General features: G+C 40.3%; 1 protein-coding gene across 5 annotated transcripts in view; it reads right to left on the reverse strand.

Annotated features, from left to right (window-relative positions):
* Nucleotides 1–19096, reverse strand: part of Gsap (gamma-secretase activating protein) — a 78603-nt gene that overhangs the window by 17862 nt on the left and 41645 nt on the right. For all 5 annotated transcript variants that reach the window (XM_069996329.1, XM_069996330.1, XM_069996328.1 and 2 more), the window contains 5 exons: nt 15553–15645; nt 15214–15431; nt 13439–13508; nt 12583–12665; nt 8661–8714 (listed from right to left, as the gene is read on the reverse strand). In XM_069996329.1, coding sequence (XP_069852430.1) covers nt 8661–8714; nt 12583–12665; nt 13439–13508; nt 15214–15431; nt 15553–15645 — 518 coding nt within the window. The remainder of the gene's footprint in view (nt 1–8660; nt 8715–12582; nt 12666–13438; nt 13509–15213; nt 15432–15552; nt 15646–19096) is intronic.

Below are 19096 nucleotides of genomic sequence, written 5' to 3' on the forward strand. Positions count from 1 at the left end.
CAGCCTAGGAATTGGAAATCAATTGAGAATAAGGAGAGTTGCTCCAAGCCAAAGACTGGGAAACTAGAATGTGGATCATGGTTAGATCAGAAGCAAAGTATTAGAGAGAGCAAAGCAGACAATCAGCAGCACATTATTCCCTGAGGTGAAGATGGCAGCCTCTGATGTGAGACTTCCAGGTTTGGCTGCTCTTAAAACCATCTGCATCCCATTGGCCAGAGATTTCATTGGTTTTGGGGGTATGGCGGAATCTTATGAGTACTCCAAGTTCCCGAGATGATCCAGGGCTGAGAGCATTGCTCCAATATATCCAAGAAAGCCCAGTCCCCTCCCCTTCTCAAACACTGAACTCCCTCCCTCCCTCCCTGGCTAAAGGTGATAAATGAGCAGTTGGCTGAAGAATCATGGTTGTGCCTGGCTACTTTTAGTATTTTAAATTGAAACCCTTTCTTTTTACTCGGTGGTTTTAAGTGCTTTTTAGACAACAGATTCCTTTCAAAAATCTGGTGTTAGAGCTCTGTCTTACAGGGGGGACCCCAAGTGCCATTTCACACCAGCATACTCGCTGATCTAGAGAACAAAAGTAGTGGCAACATTAAATGTTAGATGTTGGTGTTAGATATTAGACGGAGAGAATCTGTTTCACTTGCCAGCTTAGCCCAACATCTTGCCGTTATGCTCAGGGATGGACTACAAGGACAGAAAGCCACTGTTAGCTATCAAATATTAGAGTAACCAGGCACCAGTATGTTGTACCCATCAACAAGAAGATGCCTAGCCAGAGTCCCATCACCCACAACTTGAAAAGCCTGCAGAATGCTTTAATGCTCACAGTAGGATATCTCCATTAATGATTTAACTGCTTCAGTATTTTTCTGAGGGTGCTGACTTTTCTGCATTAATAGGTATTATTGTTCTTAAGAGAATCTAAATATTATTGAAAAACGTTTCCTAAGAAAGCTAGCTATGATTTTAGCTTCTCCTGCAAGACACTGGTGTTAGACGCAATCAAATTTTCAAGGAATAATTTTTCATTTGTTTTGTTTGTTTTCACGTGTTTTTTTTAAAAAGCTGATATCACTAGATAGCCCGGGCTTGCCGTAAACTTCCCATCTTCCCACTTCTGCTTCCCTAGTGTTGGGACTGTAGGCAGGTGCCATCATACCTGGCTTAACTTTACATTTTGAAAGAAGGAAAATGATTCCAAATCTCTTCTTGAGAAAGAATCTCATTTTGTGTCTTAGGATACCAAGAAACAAATGGCTGTCACAACTGTTAATTGAACAAAAGGACCAATTAAAGACTGTTTCCCTTTTATGATTTAGATTGCCAAATGATCAAAAAAAATAAAACCAAACAAAACAGCCCTGTGGTACTGGTCTCATCTGTAAAGTTCTGCCAAGAATAAACATCTGCCTCTCATTTTTAAAAGGCCCTCTGGCTTTAGTCCTACTTCTGCTGATTAAGCAGCATCTTCTTAGGGAGGAGGCCAACTTGGAGCGAACCCTTTACTCTGTGTGCCAGGACGTATCCGGGAGAGCCAGAGCCTCAATGCAATGTGGCTCTTCAGTGGCTCCCATACAGAGAAGCATGGCAATCCACTAACTCAAGCACAAACACAATTAATTATATATCTATGTGGACATTAAGCTGGCCAGGCACCACACTGCATTAAGATGCTTTAAGTGGAAGCATCCCTAAGGCTGTAATCATAGAACTATATGCTGCAAGTTCAAGGTCTTTTGACTAATAATAGATTTCCTTCTTCTACCACCATAATGTCTTCCCCTTCAAAAAAAATATACTATTTCCTTGCCAACTTGATTGAGTCTATTGGCCCTTTTTTAATGGGATGATTGTGTGTGTGTGTGTGTGTGTGTGTGTGTATTCTGGTAAAAGGGCTTGAACTCAGGGCCTTGTGTGCTGTCACTCAACTTTCTTGCTCATGGTGGATACTCTACCACTTGAGACATACCTCCAGTCTGGCATTTTGCTAGTTACTTGTAGAAGTCATTTCACAGATGTTTCTGCCTAGGTTAGTTTTTATGTTTGTTTGTTTTGTTTTGTTTTGTTTGTGGTTTGTGGAGCTTGAACTCAGGGCCTGGGCACTGCCCCTGAGCTTTTTCTTTTTTCTTTTTTTTCTTTTTTTTTTTGCCAGTCCTGGGGCTCAAACTCAGGGCCTGGGCACTGTCCCTGAGTTTCTTTTGTTCTCAAGGTAAGCACTCTACCACTTGAACCACAGCTCCACTTTTGGCTTTTTCTGTTTATGTGGGACTGAGGAATCAAACCCAGGGCTACATATATGCTAGGCAAGCATCTACCACTAAGCCACATTCCCAACCCAATCTAAGTTGGTGTTGAACTGCAACCCTCCAGGTCTCAGCCTCTTCAATGGATTACAAGACACTGCCATCTGGCTAAATGGGAATTTTTAAAATATAATTGCTACATATGACTGTGAACTATTTCTCAGAGCATATGCTCTGAGAAGTCCAATACTAAGCTATCCCCTTCATATCACCTTAAAAACTGAATGTTGTGTCTCTACATAAAACTATATGTAAGAGCAGTACAATCTAGTTGCTGGAGGAAGAAGGAAAAATAGGCATTCTCTATCTTGGGTCTGTTCCCTTCATTTTTATCAGCTAGGAAGTGGACTGAGGATAACCCATCTACACACACACACACACACACACACACAAATGAGTTTACCAGCCTGAGAGTCTGTTTTCAATAACTAACTTTTTGTGGCAACATAAAGTTATTTTGTCCAGTATTAGTTGGACTCATTGCAACTCATTGTCCAAAAAAACACGTGCAAATGGAACTTTGGAAATTCAATTATTTCCCACATAGCTGAGTGACACTTCTGACAATGCTACATCTTTATCAAAGCAGTAATGGTAATTTTTAAATTGTGCACTATTATATAGTGATAGTGATACTTCAGATCTCTAGCAAGTCTCTTATTTAGGTAGTTGGTATCTGCTTGTATTGGCATCAGTCAAAGAGAAGAGTCTTACGCTTTGCTAAGCAATTATTTATACTCATGTTCTACCTGACTAAAGTAATTTTTAAATGCGTAACAAGTGAAATAGCATATAACAAGTCTTTGGCTGAAGAAAAGTCCAGGTAGCACTCTTTCCCCAATAAGAGAAAACTATTTACTCCTGCCGGACCCTTGCTATAGCTCTCACTTCTGCAAGGCCACAAAGTTTGGGGAGAGGAGTTTAAGTCTCGCTGGCATCTCAGTCAGTGCTTAATTCTAAATCAGTGATTAATACACAAAGGATGGCCAGTTTTGAACTGGGCGTGGTGGTTCACACCTGTCATCTCAGCACTCAGGAGATTGAGGGAGGAGGATCACAGCTGAAGGCCAGCCTGTGACAGAGAAGAACCCCATATAAAACACAAATGAACAAAAGAAGTGTCTCATTTTAAAAATACCTTTAACCAAATACCCTGTTTCTCCATTTGTAGCATGATTGTACTTTTATCTTTATATTGACTTAGTCATTGCTTTCTTCTTTTATTCTTCACATGCTTCCTACAGCTGAATATTTTTTCTTTTTTTTCTTTTCTTTCTTTCTTTTTTTTTGGGGGGGGGGAATCAATCATGGGGCCTGAACTCTGAGCCTGGGCACTGCCCCTCAGCTCTTCAGCTCCAGGCTAGTGTTCTACCACTTGAGCCACAGTGCCACTTCCTGCTTTTTCTGCTGATGTGGTGCTGAAGAATCAAACTAAGGGCCTCATGCATGCATGCAAGGCAAGCACTCTACCACTGAGCCACCTTTCCAGCCCTGAATATTTTTTAACGGTTTCTTTTCCTACTAGAAAGTCAAGTTATACTTCCTTGGAGTAATGAAGAGGTTAAAAAGACATTTGATGACAAATGTTCTTTCTTTTCTTCCTTTTTTTCTTGCTTCTTTTTTCCTTCCTCCCTCCTTCCCTCTCTTCTTTCCTTCCTTCCTTCCTTCCTTCTTTCCCATTCTTTCTTTTCTTTCTCTTTTTCTTTCTATCATGCATGCTTGCTTGCTCTTGTGGTCTTGTGGATTGTGTTTACAAGGTAGACATCACTGTACACTTTATTAAATTTTTTAACATTACTTGCTGAAGCATTTATAAAATGAGTAAGTCTTTTGCTTTTCAAGTAACAAACTTCTAATTGAACTGGCTTGTCTACCCCAGCATATCCACATGTCTTAGTCCATTTCCACTGCTATAACAAGATACTAGAGGCTGGATCTCATACACAATAGACAGTTACTCCTCATTGTTCTTGAGACTGGGAGTGGGCATGTCCAGCATCTGACAAGGGTCCCCTTCCTGGATGTCTGTGTTTTCACTGTGGCATTGTCATAAGGCAGGAAAGACAAGCTAGCTCTCTCTAGTCTTTTTTACAGATGTGAATCCTGATTGTGACCTGGTTACCTTCCAAAGGCCCCACCTCCTGAAGCCACCATTTTGGAGATTAGGACTTCAATGTATGAATTTAGGGGAGTGAGGCACAAACACTCAGACACAGCAATATAGCAAACATCTGCAAAGTGCTCTACTGCCTCACATCAAATCCTTCACAGAGAGAGCAGGAGGCAAATCCATGTCTAGGCTCTTTGCCCTTCCCTCCCTGACCAAGGGGAGAAGAAGTCAGTGCTCAGAGTAAATAGACTCTTTGGGCCTCAATACTGTCTGGCAGCCAGCACACATACTAAAGGTAATTGGTGGCTCGGGTCATGGGTATTCGGAGTCAAGTCATCAGGTGAGCATGGCAAGAACAGCCCCATTAATAACTGGAGTGAAAGGGAGGTGGTGGAGGCACCCCTGCAAGTGAGCCCCTCACAATATAATTGAGATGGGACTTGGGGTAGAAGAAGTAGGTCAGAGGCAAAGGCAGCTTCGAGTGAGTGGAATTATGCAAGCAGAGATGGAGAAAGAAATGGGGCACTCGAGCCAGGTATCCTGTGAACTAGAGTGCACTCAGGGCCTCTCGTGATGGCTAGGGAGCGATGGAGGAAGTGGTCCCACTGAAACCAGCATCATCTTATCTTGAATCCCAGGCCCATCTCAGAAGAGCCCCTCGGCCTTCCCTGCTAGGTCCCAGTTGTGCAGAGCAGGTTATAAGGAACTTTGTGGCTCTTTAGATTTACCAAAAGATCCATCAATGGACTCTCAAGTTCATGAAGGGGAAGGGAGGGTAGGGAGAAAAATGAAAAAAAAAAAACCAATATCTAGAGAGTGCAAATGATAAGCCAAAGCAACTTTGTTCCCAAGCAAAGCCAAATTATATTCTAAAAATAAGAAGAAGGGGACTGGGAAGGTGGCTCAGTGGTAGAGTGCTTGCCTCACATGCATTAGGCCCAGGGTTTGATTCCTCAACACCACATAAGCAGAAAAATCCAGAAGTGGCACTGTGGCTCAAGTGGTAGAGAGCTAGCCTTGAGCTGAAGAGCTGAGGGACAATGCTCAGGCCCAGCGTTCAGGTCCTATGGCCAACAAAAAGTATATAAATAATAAAAATAATGGGCTGGGAAGGTAGCTCTATGGTAGAGTGCTTGCCTTGCATGCAAGAGTACCTCAATTTTATTCCTCAGCATCACATAAGCAAAAAAGCTGGAAGTGGTGCTGTGGCTCAAGTGGTAGAACTCTAGCCTTGAGGTGAAGAGCTGAGGGACAGCACCCAGGCCCAGAGTTCAGGCCCCACAGCTGACTAAATAAATAAATAAATAAGACAGAAGGATAGAGAAAAATCTTCCTGTAATTCCTTTGTACTTGCTTTTATAAATGTAAATACACAGCATGGGAAAGGGTAAGGGTAAAACTAGTAAACTCAAATATCCCTTTCATTAGTACACATTCTCACATCTTGTACTCAATAGCAGTTTGGTAGTAAGAATCAAAAGCTATAAAATATACTCTCACGGTCTTTCACATAATGATATGCCTGTATTTAACCTTGCGGGAAGAAATCAGAAGAAAAATTATATTATAAAAATATTCACTGCAACATTATTTTAATAACAAACAAATATTTTATAATGCTGAAGATTGAACCCAGGGCCAAACATACAGTAGGCTAACACACTGCCATTGAGTTGTGCTCTAAGTCCTCCATGAAACATTCAAGTGGGATCTAGTCATAAACCAAATTTCCAAAAACAAAAGGTTGTTTGCACAAATTAAGATGTAGAAATTCAGTGAAATCCTGCAGAATCATTAGCTTGTATAGTCACGTGGAAAAGGTTTATAGTATAATTTATAGTATTTATCAAATATCTCTAGATCACTTAATAAAATATACATGCTATGACAATGCTCAAGAAGAAGTGGAAGTAATAGCTGAAAGATTAAAAGTTGTAGGTGACACATCATTTGTTTTAAAGATTTCTCTTAAGGCCACTCATGGTGACACATGCCTATAATTCCAGCTATTCAGGAGGTCAAGGGGGTGACACACTAGTGGGGCACTTGCCTAGCATGCTCAAGGCCTTGGGTTCAATCCTCAGCCCAAACAAACAGACATATCTTTCTAGTTTGTCCAGTAGACATATTAGGGGTTTAGTAGGACTACTGGCAAAGGCAAAAACAATGCAGTGAAAGGCTGATTCCAACCAGGCTTCAGTGATTCATGCCTATAATCCTAGCTACTCAAGGAGGCTGAGATCTGAGGATGGCAATTCAAAGCCAGCCACGCAGGAAAGTCTGTGAAACTTTGATCTCCACTGAACTACCAAAAAATCCAGAAGTGGAGCTGTGGCTCAAGTGATAGCGTGCTAGTTTTGAACACAAAAGCTTAGGGACAGCACCCAGTCCCTGAGTCTAAGCCCCAGGACCAACACACACACACACACACACACACACACACACACACACACACACACACACACACACACACACACACACACAATGGAATCCCTTAATATAACATAGCTGTGAAGCTATTAGCATACCAGCTTAACATACCTGTGACCCTTGCTCCTTTCCTCTGCATACACTAGTAGCATTTTGCAGTGGCCCTACTCTTCTGCCTGGAGACAGAGGGTCAATCTATCTTTAAGAGTTTTTTCTAAGGATCAACAGCTAGAACCACTTACCATATTTCCAGTTTGCCCTCTCTCACCCCAGTACAGCACTGAAACATCGAACACCCCAGTCTTCCCCTAGCTACCCGGGTCCTGACTGCCTTTCACAGTTCTAAAATATTAAGTGAAGTAAGCCAGACCCAAAGAAACATAGGCCCCATGGTTTCCCTTATTTGCAATAACTAGTATATGTCTAGGATGATCTTATAAGACAAGCAGAAAAGGTCAAAAGCTATGTACATATGACCATATAAGATGATGCTATATGAAATGAATCCCAAGATAGGGACACAAGAGGTTTTCTCTTTGTCACTCTTGTTTTTAATGTACTATGTGATTTTGTTGTTTCTTTTCTGTGTTCTTCCCCCATGGTATAACCCCTGTTTTCATGTTATTTGATGCCAGTGCCCTGCTTCTTGTATATCCATTTTTCTAATTTGGGGAGGGGAAGGGAAATAAAATGCTGAAACAAGTATACAGGTTGTAACAATGAGATATATAAGATACTATGTTGAAAACAAATTTTACAACTTGGTGGGAGGGGGGAAGGGAAGAGGAGTTGGAGAGGTGGGGAAGAAAGGGATGGTCAGGGAAAAACAAAGGAGGGGGTAACAATGCTCATAGGAAATGTACTCATTACCTTACTCATGTAACTGTAAGCCCTCTGTATATTATCTTTACAATAAAAATATAAAATTTAATAAAAGAATCCAATGTAAATCAAAGGCTACAACATATACTGAACTGCTCCCACCAGAAACAGATTTCTCCATCTACACCAAGCTGTAATTACCAGGAGGCAATGCCAACAAGAAAAGAGCTTCAAGGAAACTGGGCCAAAGACCCTCTCCCCCTCATTTAAACAATGTGCACACTCTTTTCTACTTAACCCACCCCATCTCATCCTCCCTCAGAAACTCTGAAACTCTTTTGAAAGATACTGAGAGCCACAGTTTAATAGGCAAGAAGAAAGTTTGCAAAGCTTGATTGACACCACTTAGAGACAATACACATCACCCTGAAGAAGTGAAGAGGCTGGGCAAGTAGAGAGGTGGCTCACAGAACCAGAAGAATATGAGATCATTGTTTCATAAGATTAGAAATGATCTTAGGTTTATAAGATTGGAAGAAATTTTGAGGTGTGTGTGTGTGTGTGTGTGTGTGTGTGTGTGTGTGTGTGTGTGTGTGTGTGTGTGTGTGTGTGTACACATGGTTGAGGGAGTAACTGTAAATGAAGTAACAAAAAAGAGTTCCCAGGCTCAGAGATAATGTACAAGGACTCCTTTGGTAAGACCCACTTTAAAGCCCATATATTAGTTGTGTACACTTTGAACCAAGCCCTGTCATTCCCTCTTATCTTCAGATAACTTTCTTCTTCAAAGAACATTCCTAAGAATTGCTGTCATATCACACTCAATGATTATTTAACAGCTGAGGAAGGAGTCTCCAGACAGCCTGCCCTGCTTGGACCCCCATGCACTCTGCTAGTCTGAAATCTCCCGTGGGACCACAGTGACACTGGGGATGGCACAGGCCCTGTCATGCTCAGCGGCTTGGTCTCTCTCACAGGAAGTGACTTACCTTCATGAGGGGCAATGCAATCTCTTCAGTCACAAGGGTTATTCCAGGAATTTCCTATGGTAGGGGAAAAAAAAACATACCACGACTGTTTAACATAGCAAGCACACGAGCTCAAGCCTTCAGGAAGTGTGTTCTACATAGACAGGAGCTGAAGACAGCTTCCACAGTGCTACCCTCTACTTTAAATAAACCTTGTGGTGTATAAATAACAGTGAGCACAGCCTATCTCTTGCTTTGGGAAGAGAACTATTCTTTAAATAGTAGCTGACAGGGTCTCTAAAGGAAAGGAAGGGATTATCATGAGAAAGTGCACTGCAATACTGTATCCTTTCATTCATGTCTATTTAAGAACTGAAGTAAATTTTATTTGTACCATCAAATACAGGAATAAAAAGAAAATGTTCTATTATTTATCATCACGGTCCTCCTCCTCCATCTTTTTATGTGTGTTAAAATTGGCCCTGGTCTAATTAGAACATACCAAAATGCATTCTATTTGTCTTTCCTGTACTGGAAGCTGAGCCCAGAACCACACATTTGCTGGGCAAGTGCTTTGCTACCTACCTGAGCCATGCTCCCAGCTCTTTTTAGTTTGTTTTACAGATAGGATCTTGTGCTAGTGTCTGGAGCCATATCAGCCCACCTTTCAAGAAACTGGGATTATAGGTGAGCACCACCATGTGTGGCCTTCCATGGGATTCTTATGTAGTTTAAAAAAAAGGTTCTATACCTCATTATCCACCATAATTTCAGACATGCAGCATTGGCTCCAAGCCAGGAAATTGGAATGTCAAACATTTCACTAAGGAGTGAGTATTAAAACGTGTTTAAAAGGATAAACTTCCAAAATTACACTCCATTCACTGTTATTGTGAAACCTATCTCCATGGTAACTGTGTAGTTAGCCTCTCATCTGGTCAGTCCAGATTTCCTTTCAAAAGTGACTAATGTGAGAAAACAATTTAGAAGTTGCTATGTAAAATTAGAAGTTGATGCTTCTTAGAGCTTAAATGACCTGGGTTTTACAATCATGAGAAAATAAATCATGAGAAAATAAATCATGAGAAACACATTTTCATGAAATACATTTCATGAAAATAAATCATGAGAAATACATTTTCAGAACATCTGGGTAACTGAGTTCTCCATACAAGAGAAAGCTTGTGATTAAACGCTACTGCAGAAGCTGGATGCTGGTGACTCACACTAATAATCCTAGCTATTGAGGAGGCTGAGATCTGAGAATCGTGGTTCAAAGCTATCCCAGGCAGACAAATCTAAGAGAATCTTATCTCCAATAAACTAGAAGAAATCAGGAACTGTTGGCATGGCTCAAGTGATAGAGCTGCAAGCCAAGATCTAAAAAGCTAAGTGAGAGCTAGAGACTCTGAGTTCAAGCTCCAGTATTCCCCCGCTTCTGAAAAAGAAGTTACTGTAGCAGACTTCATCCATCACTGCTAGCACTACTCAGCAACAGCTTTAAAACTGCATGATTGTTTTAAGCTCTGAATAGCATTTAAAATGGGTATAATTACATTCAAATAACTATAATTATTTGCAAAACATTATTCAGGATTATCAATTTGCAAGAGCAACTTTCTAAAAATCCAAGTCAACTCGGTGCCAGTAGCTCACTTCTATAATCTTAGCTATTCAGGATCACAGTTCAGAACCAACATGAGCAAAAAAAAAAAGTCCATGAAAGTCCTTCTCAAAAAATAACCACTCTAGGGGCTGGGAAGGTGACTCAGTGGTAAGAGTGCTTGCCTTGCATGCAGAGACCCTGGGTTCGATTAACACCACATAAGCAGAAAAAACTGGAAGTAGTGCTGTGGCTCAAGTGGTAGAGGGCTAGCTAGCCTTGAGCTGAAGAGCTGAGGGACAGTGCCCAGGCCCAGAGTTTAAGCCCCATGACCGGAAAAAAAAAAACACTCTAAAGACATGTTGTAATTGTGGCACAAGTGGTAGAGCAAGAGCCAAGCAAGCCTGAGTCCCTGGTACTACCAAAAAAACACATTTTTAAAAAAATCTAAGCTAATTATCTCCATACCAATGAGAATGAGTGAAATTGCTTTCGTCTGCGGCAAGTTTGTTGTTGCTATTGTTGCTGTTGCTGGTTATCAGTACAGGGGCTAGAACCCAAGCATTTGTCTGCCCTGGCTGACTCTGAACCAAGATCCTTACATGTCTGCCCCCTGAGTAGCTAGGATTGTAGGCATGAGCTACTTGCACTTGGCATTACTGTAACAGGTTGCCATTACAGTTGTAATGTAATGTGAGTTGGAGATGGAGAAATGGCTCAAGTGGTAAAATGCCAAACTCGTAAGTTTGAAGCATTGGGTTCACATCCCAGTACTAACACACGTGAAAAAAAAAAATTGTGGATTTGGAAAGATGACATAACATTGCTAAAGATAAATATAAATTCACAGAACTTTAAGATTAGAAGAGGTCTTTAAGGTAATCTACTCCAACCACGGAAATGTTAGAGCAGCATAGTTAACACCAAAATGAGCACAGTACTTCAAGGTTATAACCATGGGTTTCTTAGGTGTTCTGTGGGACTTCCCTGGAGTTAGTCCTGTCTATTTTTCCCCAATGCTTCTATACTCCACACACAGGATCTTGGAAATCAAGTATCAAACACTGAACAGAACAATAGCCTCATGCAACATGTTTTGTCTTTGAACACAGCTCTGGGACCAGTGGTCCCAGCCCTACCCCTGAGACCCCTCTAACATAAGACTGAAGAGCTTGGGGGAAGGCGGGGCGGAGATGCACACTTCCTGCAGAGGTGTGACCTGCACACTTCCTGCTGTATAACCACAGAGTCTGCACATAAAAGTGTTCTAAAAGAAACCAGCAGACACCTTGAAAGGGACAAGCCTGGCTCCTTCTTTCCGTTACAATGAAACCTGAAAATCTAATAACTGTAATGGAAAAAGACAAATAAAATGGCTTCCAGAAAACCACTGCCCCACTGGGTCCATCAAAAAATTTTAGAAGTGAATCAAAACACACTTGAGAAATCTTTTTTTCTGACTTCTATTTGTCCCATTTTATTCTTTTTATTAGCATACATTAATTGAAAAAAAGATGTTTCATTGTGCTGTTTCCCTAAATGCATACAATAGTTGTTGACCATTACACTCCTGTATTGTATGCTCTAATGAACTCTAACCTTCCTTGTCCCTCCCCTCCTTTTCATACAGAATTCAGTGGCTTTCTTCATTCTATCTTTGTGGAGAAGGGATACGAAATGACTCCCAGTACTTTCTTCCCCCCACTATTCTTCTCCCTCCCAACCTAGCTTACCTTTTACATTCATGTCCTATTGTTTTTATCATTGTAGGTCCAGATTTCACATATGAACAAAAACATGTGCTATTTAACTTTTTAAGTTTGACTTTATTTTTTTTCCTTTGAGACAGGGGCCTCACTATTTGGCTCTGGCCTAGAACTCAATTCTGTGCCTGTACCTCCTGGGTGCCGGGTTTACAGTTGTGTACCACCATGAGATAGCATAAGAAGAAGACCTAAATTTAGAAATGAAGTTCATTTATGTTTTAACATACTTCCTATGCATAGTCTCAGAGCAATTTAATGAACCATTTTTAGTGCATGTGCATTTTGAAAGCTCGATTGCAAGAGGTCAGGGGTGAAATTTTTCAGCTCAGGGGTGAAATTTTTCAACGGTAGCATCATGTTGCTTCTCAAAAAGTTTCAGACTTTGGAGCATTTTATATTTCAGATTTTCAGATAAGAGATGTTCAACTTTCTGCCAGGAAATTTCAATTCTGCTCCTTATCAGTTAAAACAGAAATGACATTACAACTCAGGAACCATAACAGAGATGCCCTACAACTGACCCACAACCGTGACTTGATTTCAATTGCACATAGAATACAAGGGGATGACTAACCATGTTCCAAGTGAGCACCGAGGACCAAGGAAAGAGCATGGCCACCGTGCAGGACTCTAGAAATATGCTCCAATAGGAAGAGGCTGCAGAGAAAAGACATGATTTAATCCAAATAAGATCAACACTATAACTTAGCCAAATCAAACAAACCAATATGTGTTTTCACTGCCTAATCTGTCATCCTCAGAAGGTTAATGATTTTGAGGTTATCTACTGACTAAAATGTTTGGGTTCTGATTTAAAAAAAAAAAATCTCAAGACAGGCACTGATGGTTCACATCTATATTTCTAGCTACTCAAGAGGCTGCCATGGGAGAATCATGATTCAAAGTCAGCATGGACAAGAAAGTCTGAGATTCCTACCTACAATTAACCACCAAAAACCCAGAAAGGAAACTGCGGCTCAAGTGGAAGAGCACCAGCCTTAAGTGAAAAAACTAAATGACAGAGCCCTGAGTTCAAGCACCACACACACACACACACACACACACACACACAGAAAATTTCAAACCATTTCTTATTTGGTACCATGTCTACCAAAATGACACTATGCTACTTGATACAGAGCCATCTAACATAAACTAGGCTAAGAAAGGTACATTTTATTGGCAAAAACATAATAATAAGGCCATAGACTCAAAATCTATCTCTGATATCAGTCTCTAAAAGCCACAACTTCTCACAAAAACCACAAGAGGATGAAATTTAATTAGCTGCTGACTGCAACAGGATTTGGGGGCAGGGAAGCACTCTTCAGTAGCATTTTTACAGCTGGAAGCACTCATTGTCAACTTGCTGATTTCCCTGAAGAAAAAGGGTCAAGATTCAGCATAAAGTATCACATCAGCAAACTCACCAATTAGAAATTCCTGTAGGAGGTCAAATGAATGGCATGCAGACAAGTTCTCAGAAATCCACTGAATAATCTTTAAGATAAGATGATAGATGGAACTCTGTTGGTACTTGAATCTGTATCCAGTGACCCCACTACCAAAGTGCAAATCTATGACATGCTATATATACTTATGTCATTTAAATTCTGTATCTGTTTTCGAATTTCATAAGGTTATATTCACTTCCACACTATTTTCAAGAAATATAAAGTATTTAAAATGACAATTTAAAGAATGTTGAAAAAGAAATATAATTCTGAGCAAGTAAAATAAGTATTATAAATGATGCCTCTCTTGGGTGAGAGTATTACTGGGATTTGAACTCCAGGACTCCTACTTGCTAGGTAGATGCTTTACCACTTGAACCATAGCCACAGCCATTTTTTACTTGAATTATCTTTTGATTAGTCTCCCATTTTTGTTTGAGATCAGCCTTGGACTATAATCTTCCGATCTACACATCCTATATAGTTGGGATCACAAACATGCATCATAATTCTGTTTGTTGGTTGAGGTAATATCTTGCTAGCTTTTTGCTGGGAACCATGATTGTCTTGATCCCCACTTTCTGAGTGGCTGGGATTACAGATGAATGCTACCACATGCTGGCTCACATCTTTTTAACAAATTCCCTTGGCTTGGATCCAAACATAATACATTTGTTTTCACTAGAATAGATCATATTTTGTGAGGCATCGCTCTAGTATCAAGTGTGAGAATATGAGGTCAAACTCCAATAACATAAACAAATAAAAACAAATAATCTTGAGTGTAAAATACAAATATAAGCTACCAAATGTAATAAACATTTGCCATCATCTCTTTTCACTTTGACAATTATCTACACCAAAGACAAGATACTGAGAGAAAACAAGTATTTGAGAAACCCATTATTTACTCAACACTTCTTGCAATGTTACTGGTTTAGCTAAACATGTGTCTACCATATAAAAAAAAGAATATAGTACTTTCCCCTTATGTTTAGAAGATACATTCCAGATTTCCCAGTGTGTGTCTGAAGTCACAGGCTCAAACCTTAAACAACATTAACAAGTTAATGCTTTTTAAATTCTTCCTTAATAGTTTCTCACTTTAGGGTTTCTCTTTAAGATACCTGAACTGCCAGTATCTGTCTCTTGCATTTTGTGGCCATTATAAAGCCAAATAAGAGTATTTGACCACAAATACTGTGATACTGTGACCATTGACCTGGGAACCAAAAGAGCTGCTAAAGTGACTGAGGAGCAGGTAGCACACATATCAGAGCTATACTAGACCAGGGATAAGTCATGATCCAGGCAGAATAGAAAAGGATGTCAGGAGACTCCATCAGCCCCCCTGAAACAGTCTGCAACTTAAAACATATGAGTTGATTATTTTTAGGACTTTCCATTTAATAACTTCAGATTTGCATTGATCAAGGGAAATCACAGGACAAGAAGGAAGCCTTGCATCGGAGGGGTCTGCTGGGTTCAGAAGGATAGAGGCAGCCTCACAGTTGGAGGCCTGGTAATCAAGCCACACACACACACACACACACACACACACACACACACACACACACACACACACACACAAAGTAGCAACAGTGAAGAATATGTTCAAGTCAAGACAAAGGACATCATCCTTGGTCACATGACTACTACCAAGTCAAAGTGACCCAATCATTTTCAACCATTAGATCATTGCGTTTGGTAGAATGTATTTGCCAGTGATTACACATGAGCTATACTCTCACCTGGCCTTCCAGGAAACAGGGGTCTCGGCCACAGGAAAGCACACAGTGCAAAGCAGCTATCTTTTCCCAATCCAGGCTGGTGTTCCACAGGAACCACAATAAATAGGACTGGTCTAAGAATGCTTGGTAGAGCTTCCCAGAACACCAGTCCAGCATCCGGGAACCTGACAGCGACCGTAAGGGACAATGAGGTAGCACATCGAACATTTTATTGTTTCCTGGTAAACAATAAAAGTCAACAAGCAAATTAAAGAACCTCTTCTCATCCAAACAGAGAATTTAAAAGTCAAAACAAACTCAAATGAGTCATACTTCTGAGAGGAAAAAGTAGATCCATACCTTTCAGAAACAGACTGTGGCACCGCAAGTCTGGATATTGAACGTTGAGCAAATGAAAGAAATGACCAGGTAAGTAAACAGCCACATAATAACCTGGAGAAGATTAAGATTTAGGTCATTTTATATATAGGAAAAGACATGGTTTCAGACAAAGTCCAAACCACACATAATCTCAACTTTCTCCAAACCTCTCAACACACACATTTTACCAATATAGTCATAAACTATCTGATGCCAGTAGATTTTATCTTGCTAGCCAAATCTCAATTATTTCTGTGACTGGTTTTCTTCAGACATTTAGCAGAATTGTCTTAATTTATACCTATAGTTTTGTTTCAGACATGTATCCATAATTGTTTTAACTTATACCTATAGTTTTATTCGTAAGTCAATTATGCCTTTCAATGATAGCAAGTAACCATTCCTTAATCTGATAGTCTTAGGATTTCCTTCATCATTTCTGCCAGGTTGAGGAAGCACTCAAATGAGCTTTGGTCCATTCGCTGTCTTCATCATTTTGTTCAAAGGAACTTCAAATACATATTCAAGACAACTTCCATAAGAATTCTGACATTTGTGAGGTATTAATTTATTTCCTTGCATTGTCAGCTCCCTAGAATTTGCAACCTCCAAGGTCCCTATAGGCGGTATTTGTGTAACTAGAACATTCATCCCTATATTGAGACATGATGTAGAAATAGGTTTCTGGAGAATGCAAGGTGGCTGGGGGGCGGGGGAGGAGGATATAGCCCTGGCTAATAAGTTTCCTAAGATTTTAGAAAAGCACAGAATTTCATATTAATTATGAATTGCATATAGAAGAAACATTTGGATTTTAAGGGTGCCAGTCAGATTCACTTTTCTAAGAAGCAAAGACACATATGCTAATCATTTGCATGGAAGACAATCTATGACAAGGGAAAGAAAGAAGATTTAGAATTCTCATCAGGTGACTTAGGTGTCCTTTCATAATACATGGGTTAAGTTGTGTGCATAACACAGATGATTATAACAGGGTTGTTACCATGTCAATATTTTTGCAGAAAAAAAGCAAAAACAAAAACTGTGAGGTACAGGGAAAGGTGTGGGTCCTCAAGTGGCCAAGGTTAGCTACTACTGTTTCACTTCACCAGGTAATTACAGTGGTCCAAGTCTCTGGAAGGAAAGCAACTGCGAATGTAGGAGGGTGTTCTGGTGTCATGACAATTGGGGTTAGGGAGACAAGTAGCTACCAGCATTTGATGAGTGAGCTTCAGAACATTCAGTTCCTCTGTTGAGTAGGTCACCCTCAAAGAAAGTATCTCCAGAAACGTCAGTGGGACTTGTAGTAGAATAGATGATGGGCCATGAGAGTCCCTGTGACTCTGTTAACTTCTGTGATGAAAAGAATCTTGTAGATATGAGTAGGATCTTGAGAGGACCACAGAGTATCCAGGTAGAGCCAATGTAATCAAAGTCTTTGCAAAAAAGGGGATTTGCCTACAGAGGAGAGCCATGCATGACACCAGTGATTGGAGTGATATGGCCACAAGCCAAGAAAAACTAGTTTCTAGGTATGGAAGGAGACAGAAACAAATTCTTCCCTGGAGTCCTAAGAAGGAACTAGTTCTGCCCACATCTTGATTTCAGCTCCTCACACCCCTTTCAAACGTCTCACCTTCAGATCTCGAATAGGTTATTTGGGTTGCTTTAAACCCTAAGTGTGTGGTTAATTTGTTACAACAGCAATGAGAAACTGATATCATGCTCTCATCAGAGAGAGACACAAAATCTCAAGTATTCATCTCATCCTGTTCAAGCCTCAGTTTCATTATTTGTAAAGTGGGGATGCTATCACCAAGCAAAAGTTTTGTAAGGTCTAAGATAAGTAAAATGTTTAGCTTATAGTATTCATTAAGTAAATAGTATGGTTTGTCTGTTTTAGGGTTTAAATTCAGAGTTTCATACTTACTAAGTAGGTGCTCTACCACTGAAGCCATGTCTCCAGCCCCTCCTATTTTGGTTATTTTTGAGATAAGACTATTACTTTTTGCTTAGATTGTGATCTACTTAATTACATTTTCTGCCATAGCTTGGATGACAGGCAAACACCACTGCACTTAGTTATTGCTTAAGATGGGAATCTGGTGGATATTTTGCTCAGGCTGGACTGGAACTGTGATCTTTTCAAAATAAGCCTTCTGATTAGCTAAGATTATAGGTGTAAACTTATACTTTGGTAGTCTTGGATTTGAACTTAGGACCTTGTGTTTGCCAGGCACTCTGCTGCTGAGCCATACCTCCAGTCCTTTTGCAAGTATTTGTTTTCCATATAGGGTCTCACTTCCTGCCCAGACATGTGCCTAAACTACAATCCTATTTTAGACTTTCCAGTATAGCTGAGCTGGAAAGCAAGCATGTCCAGCATCTTTCTCTTGGGATTAAGTCTTATGGACTTTTCTTCCCAGGCTGCACTGCAACAAAAATCCTCTCCATTTTAGCTTCCCACATAGATTAGAGTGTGTGCAACTGTCCTCGCTTATTGGTGGAAAGGGGTCTCATAAACTTCTCTGCCCAGCTGGCTTTGAGCAACAATCCTTTTAGTCTTAGACTTCTTAGTAGCTAGGATTAGAAGTATAAGCCATAGACACCTAGCTATAAACATCTTTACATAACTGTGTATGGAGTTGATTGGAAAAAATTTTAAAGCTCTATTCTTTAATATTCTAATCAATAAGAAGCTTCTTTTAACGACTTAACAATAAAGGGAAATTATAAGAAATTAATAGCAAAACACACATCTCCCAGCAAATACTGCTGTCATAAAAATTCCCCTTAGAACAGTTTAAATCTTGGATACAATTTTGCGCCTATAAAATAAATGGTGCTTAAGAAAAAAAGACAACTTATATAAGGCAGTCTATTTTTACAAGCTCTAGTATTTCTGCCCTTTCCAAATTCTGAAGACCACAGATTAAATCATGCCTGCCCTTTTCAAGTAATTCCCAGGGGGAGTTTGGGGGGGGGGAGGAAGATACCTTTGCCCTCACAAAATGCTATGGGCTTTCAGTGGAAACTTCCCACATCCCTCTTGAGATGGGATGCTGATGCAGCATGGCTGATAAGAACCGAGTCCCTGACCCAGGAAAGCTTATATTTCCCTCCCTTATCACAGGAAGCAGTAAAGCCAGGCCTCTCCAGTCCACTTCCCACAGCTTCTGAGCTCATGTCAAAATGTGCCACATTCTGGCCTGCTTAGCATAAGACATTGAACCTCATCCGCAGTACCATCCACCAACTTTGTGTGGACTTATTTATGCTCCTCACTTCCCTCAGCTCCTCACATCATACCTCCCTATACCTTTGTCATCTCAGCAAAGAGACTGGAGAATGGGAAATACTTAAGAACCATGGACTATAAGATGGAAGTTTTCCTTCTTTAACTATTGTGCCAAAATCTCTATGTAGGCAAGGACTAGCTCTCCCTTCCCCCTTAATTCTCTGTACCCCATACTCCTGTTAGCTGCTTTGAGTAGGGAGATGGAATCAGACCCTTCTATAAAAT

This window comes from Dipodomys merriami, unplaced genomic scaffold, assembly GCF_024711535.1.
Source record: "Dipodomys merriami isolate MVZ:Mamm:240054 unplaced genomic scaffold, mDipMer1.0.p SCAF_5, whole genome shotgun sequence".
NCBI lineage: Eukaryota > Metazoa > Chordata > Mammalia > Rodentia > Heteromyidae > Dipodomys > Dipodomys merriami.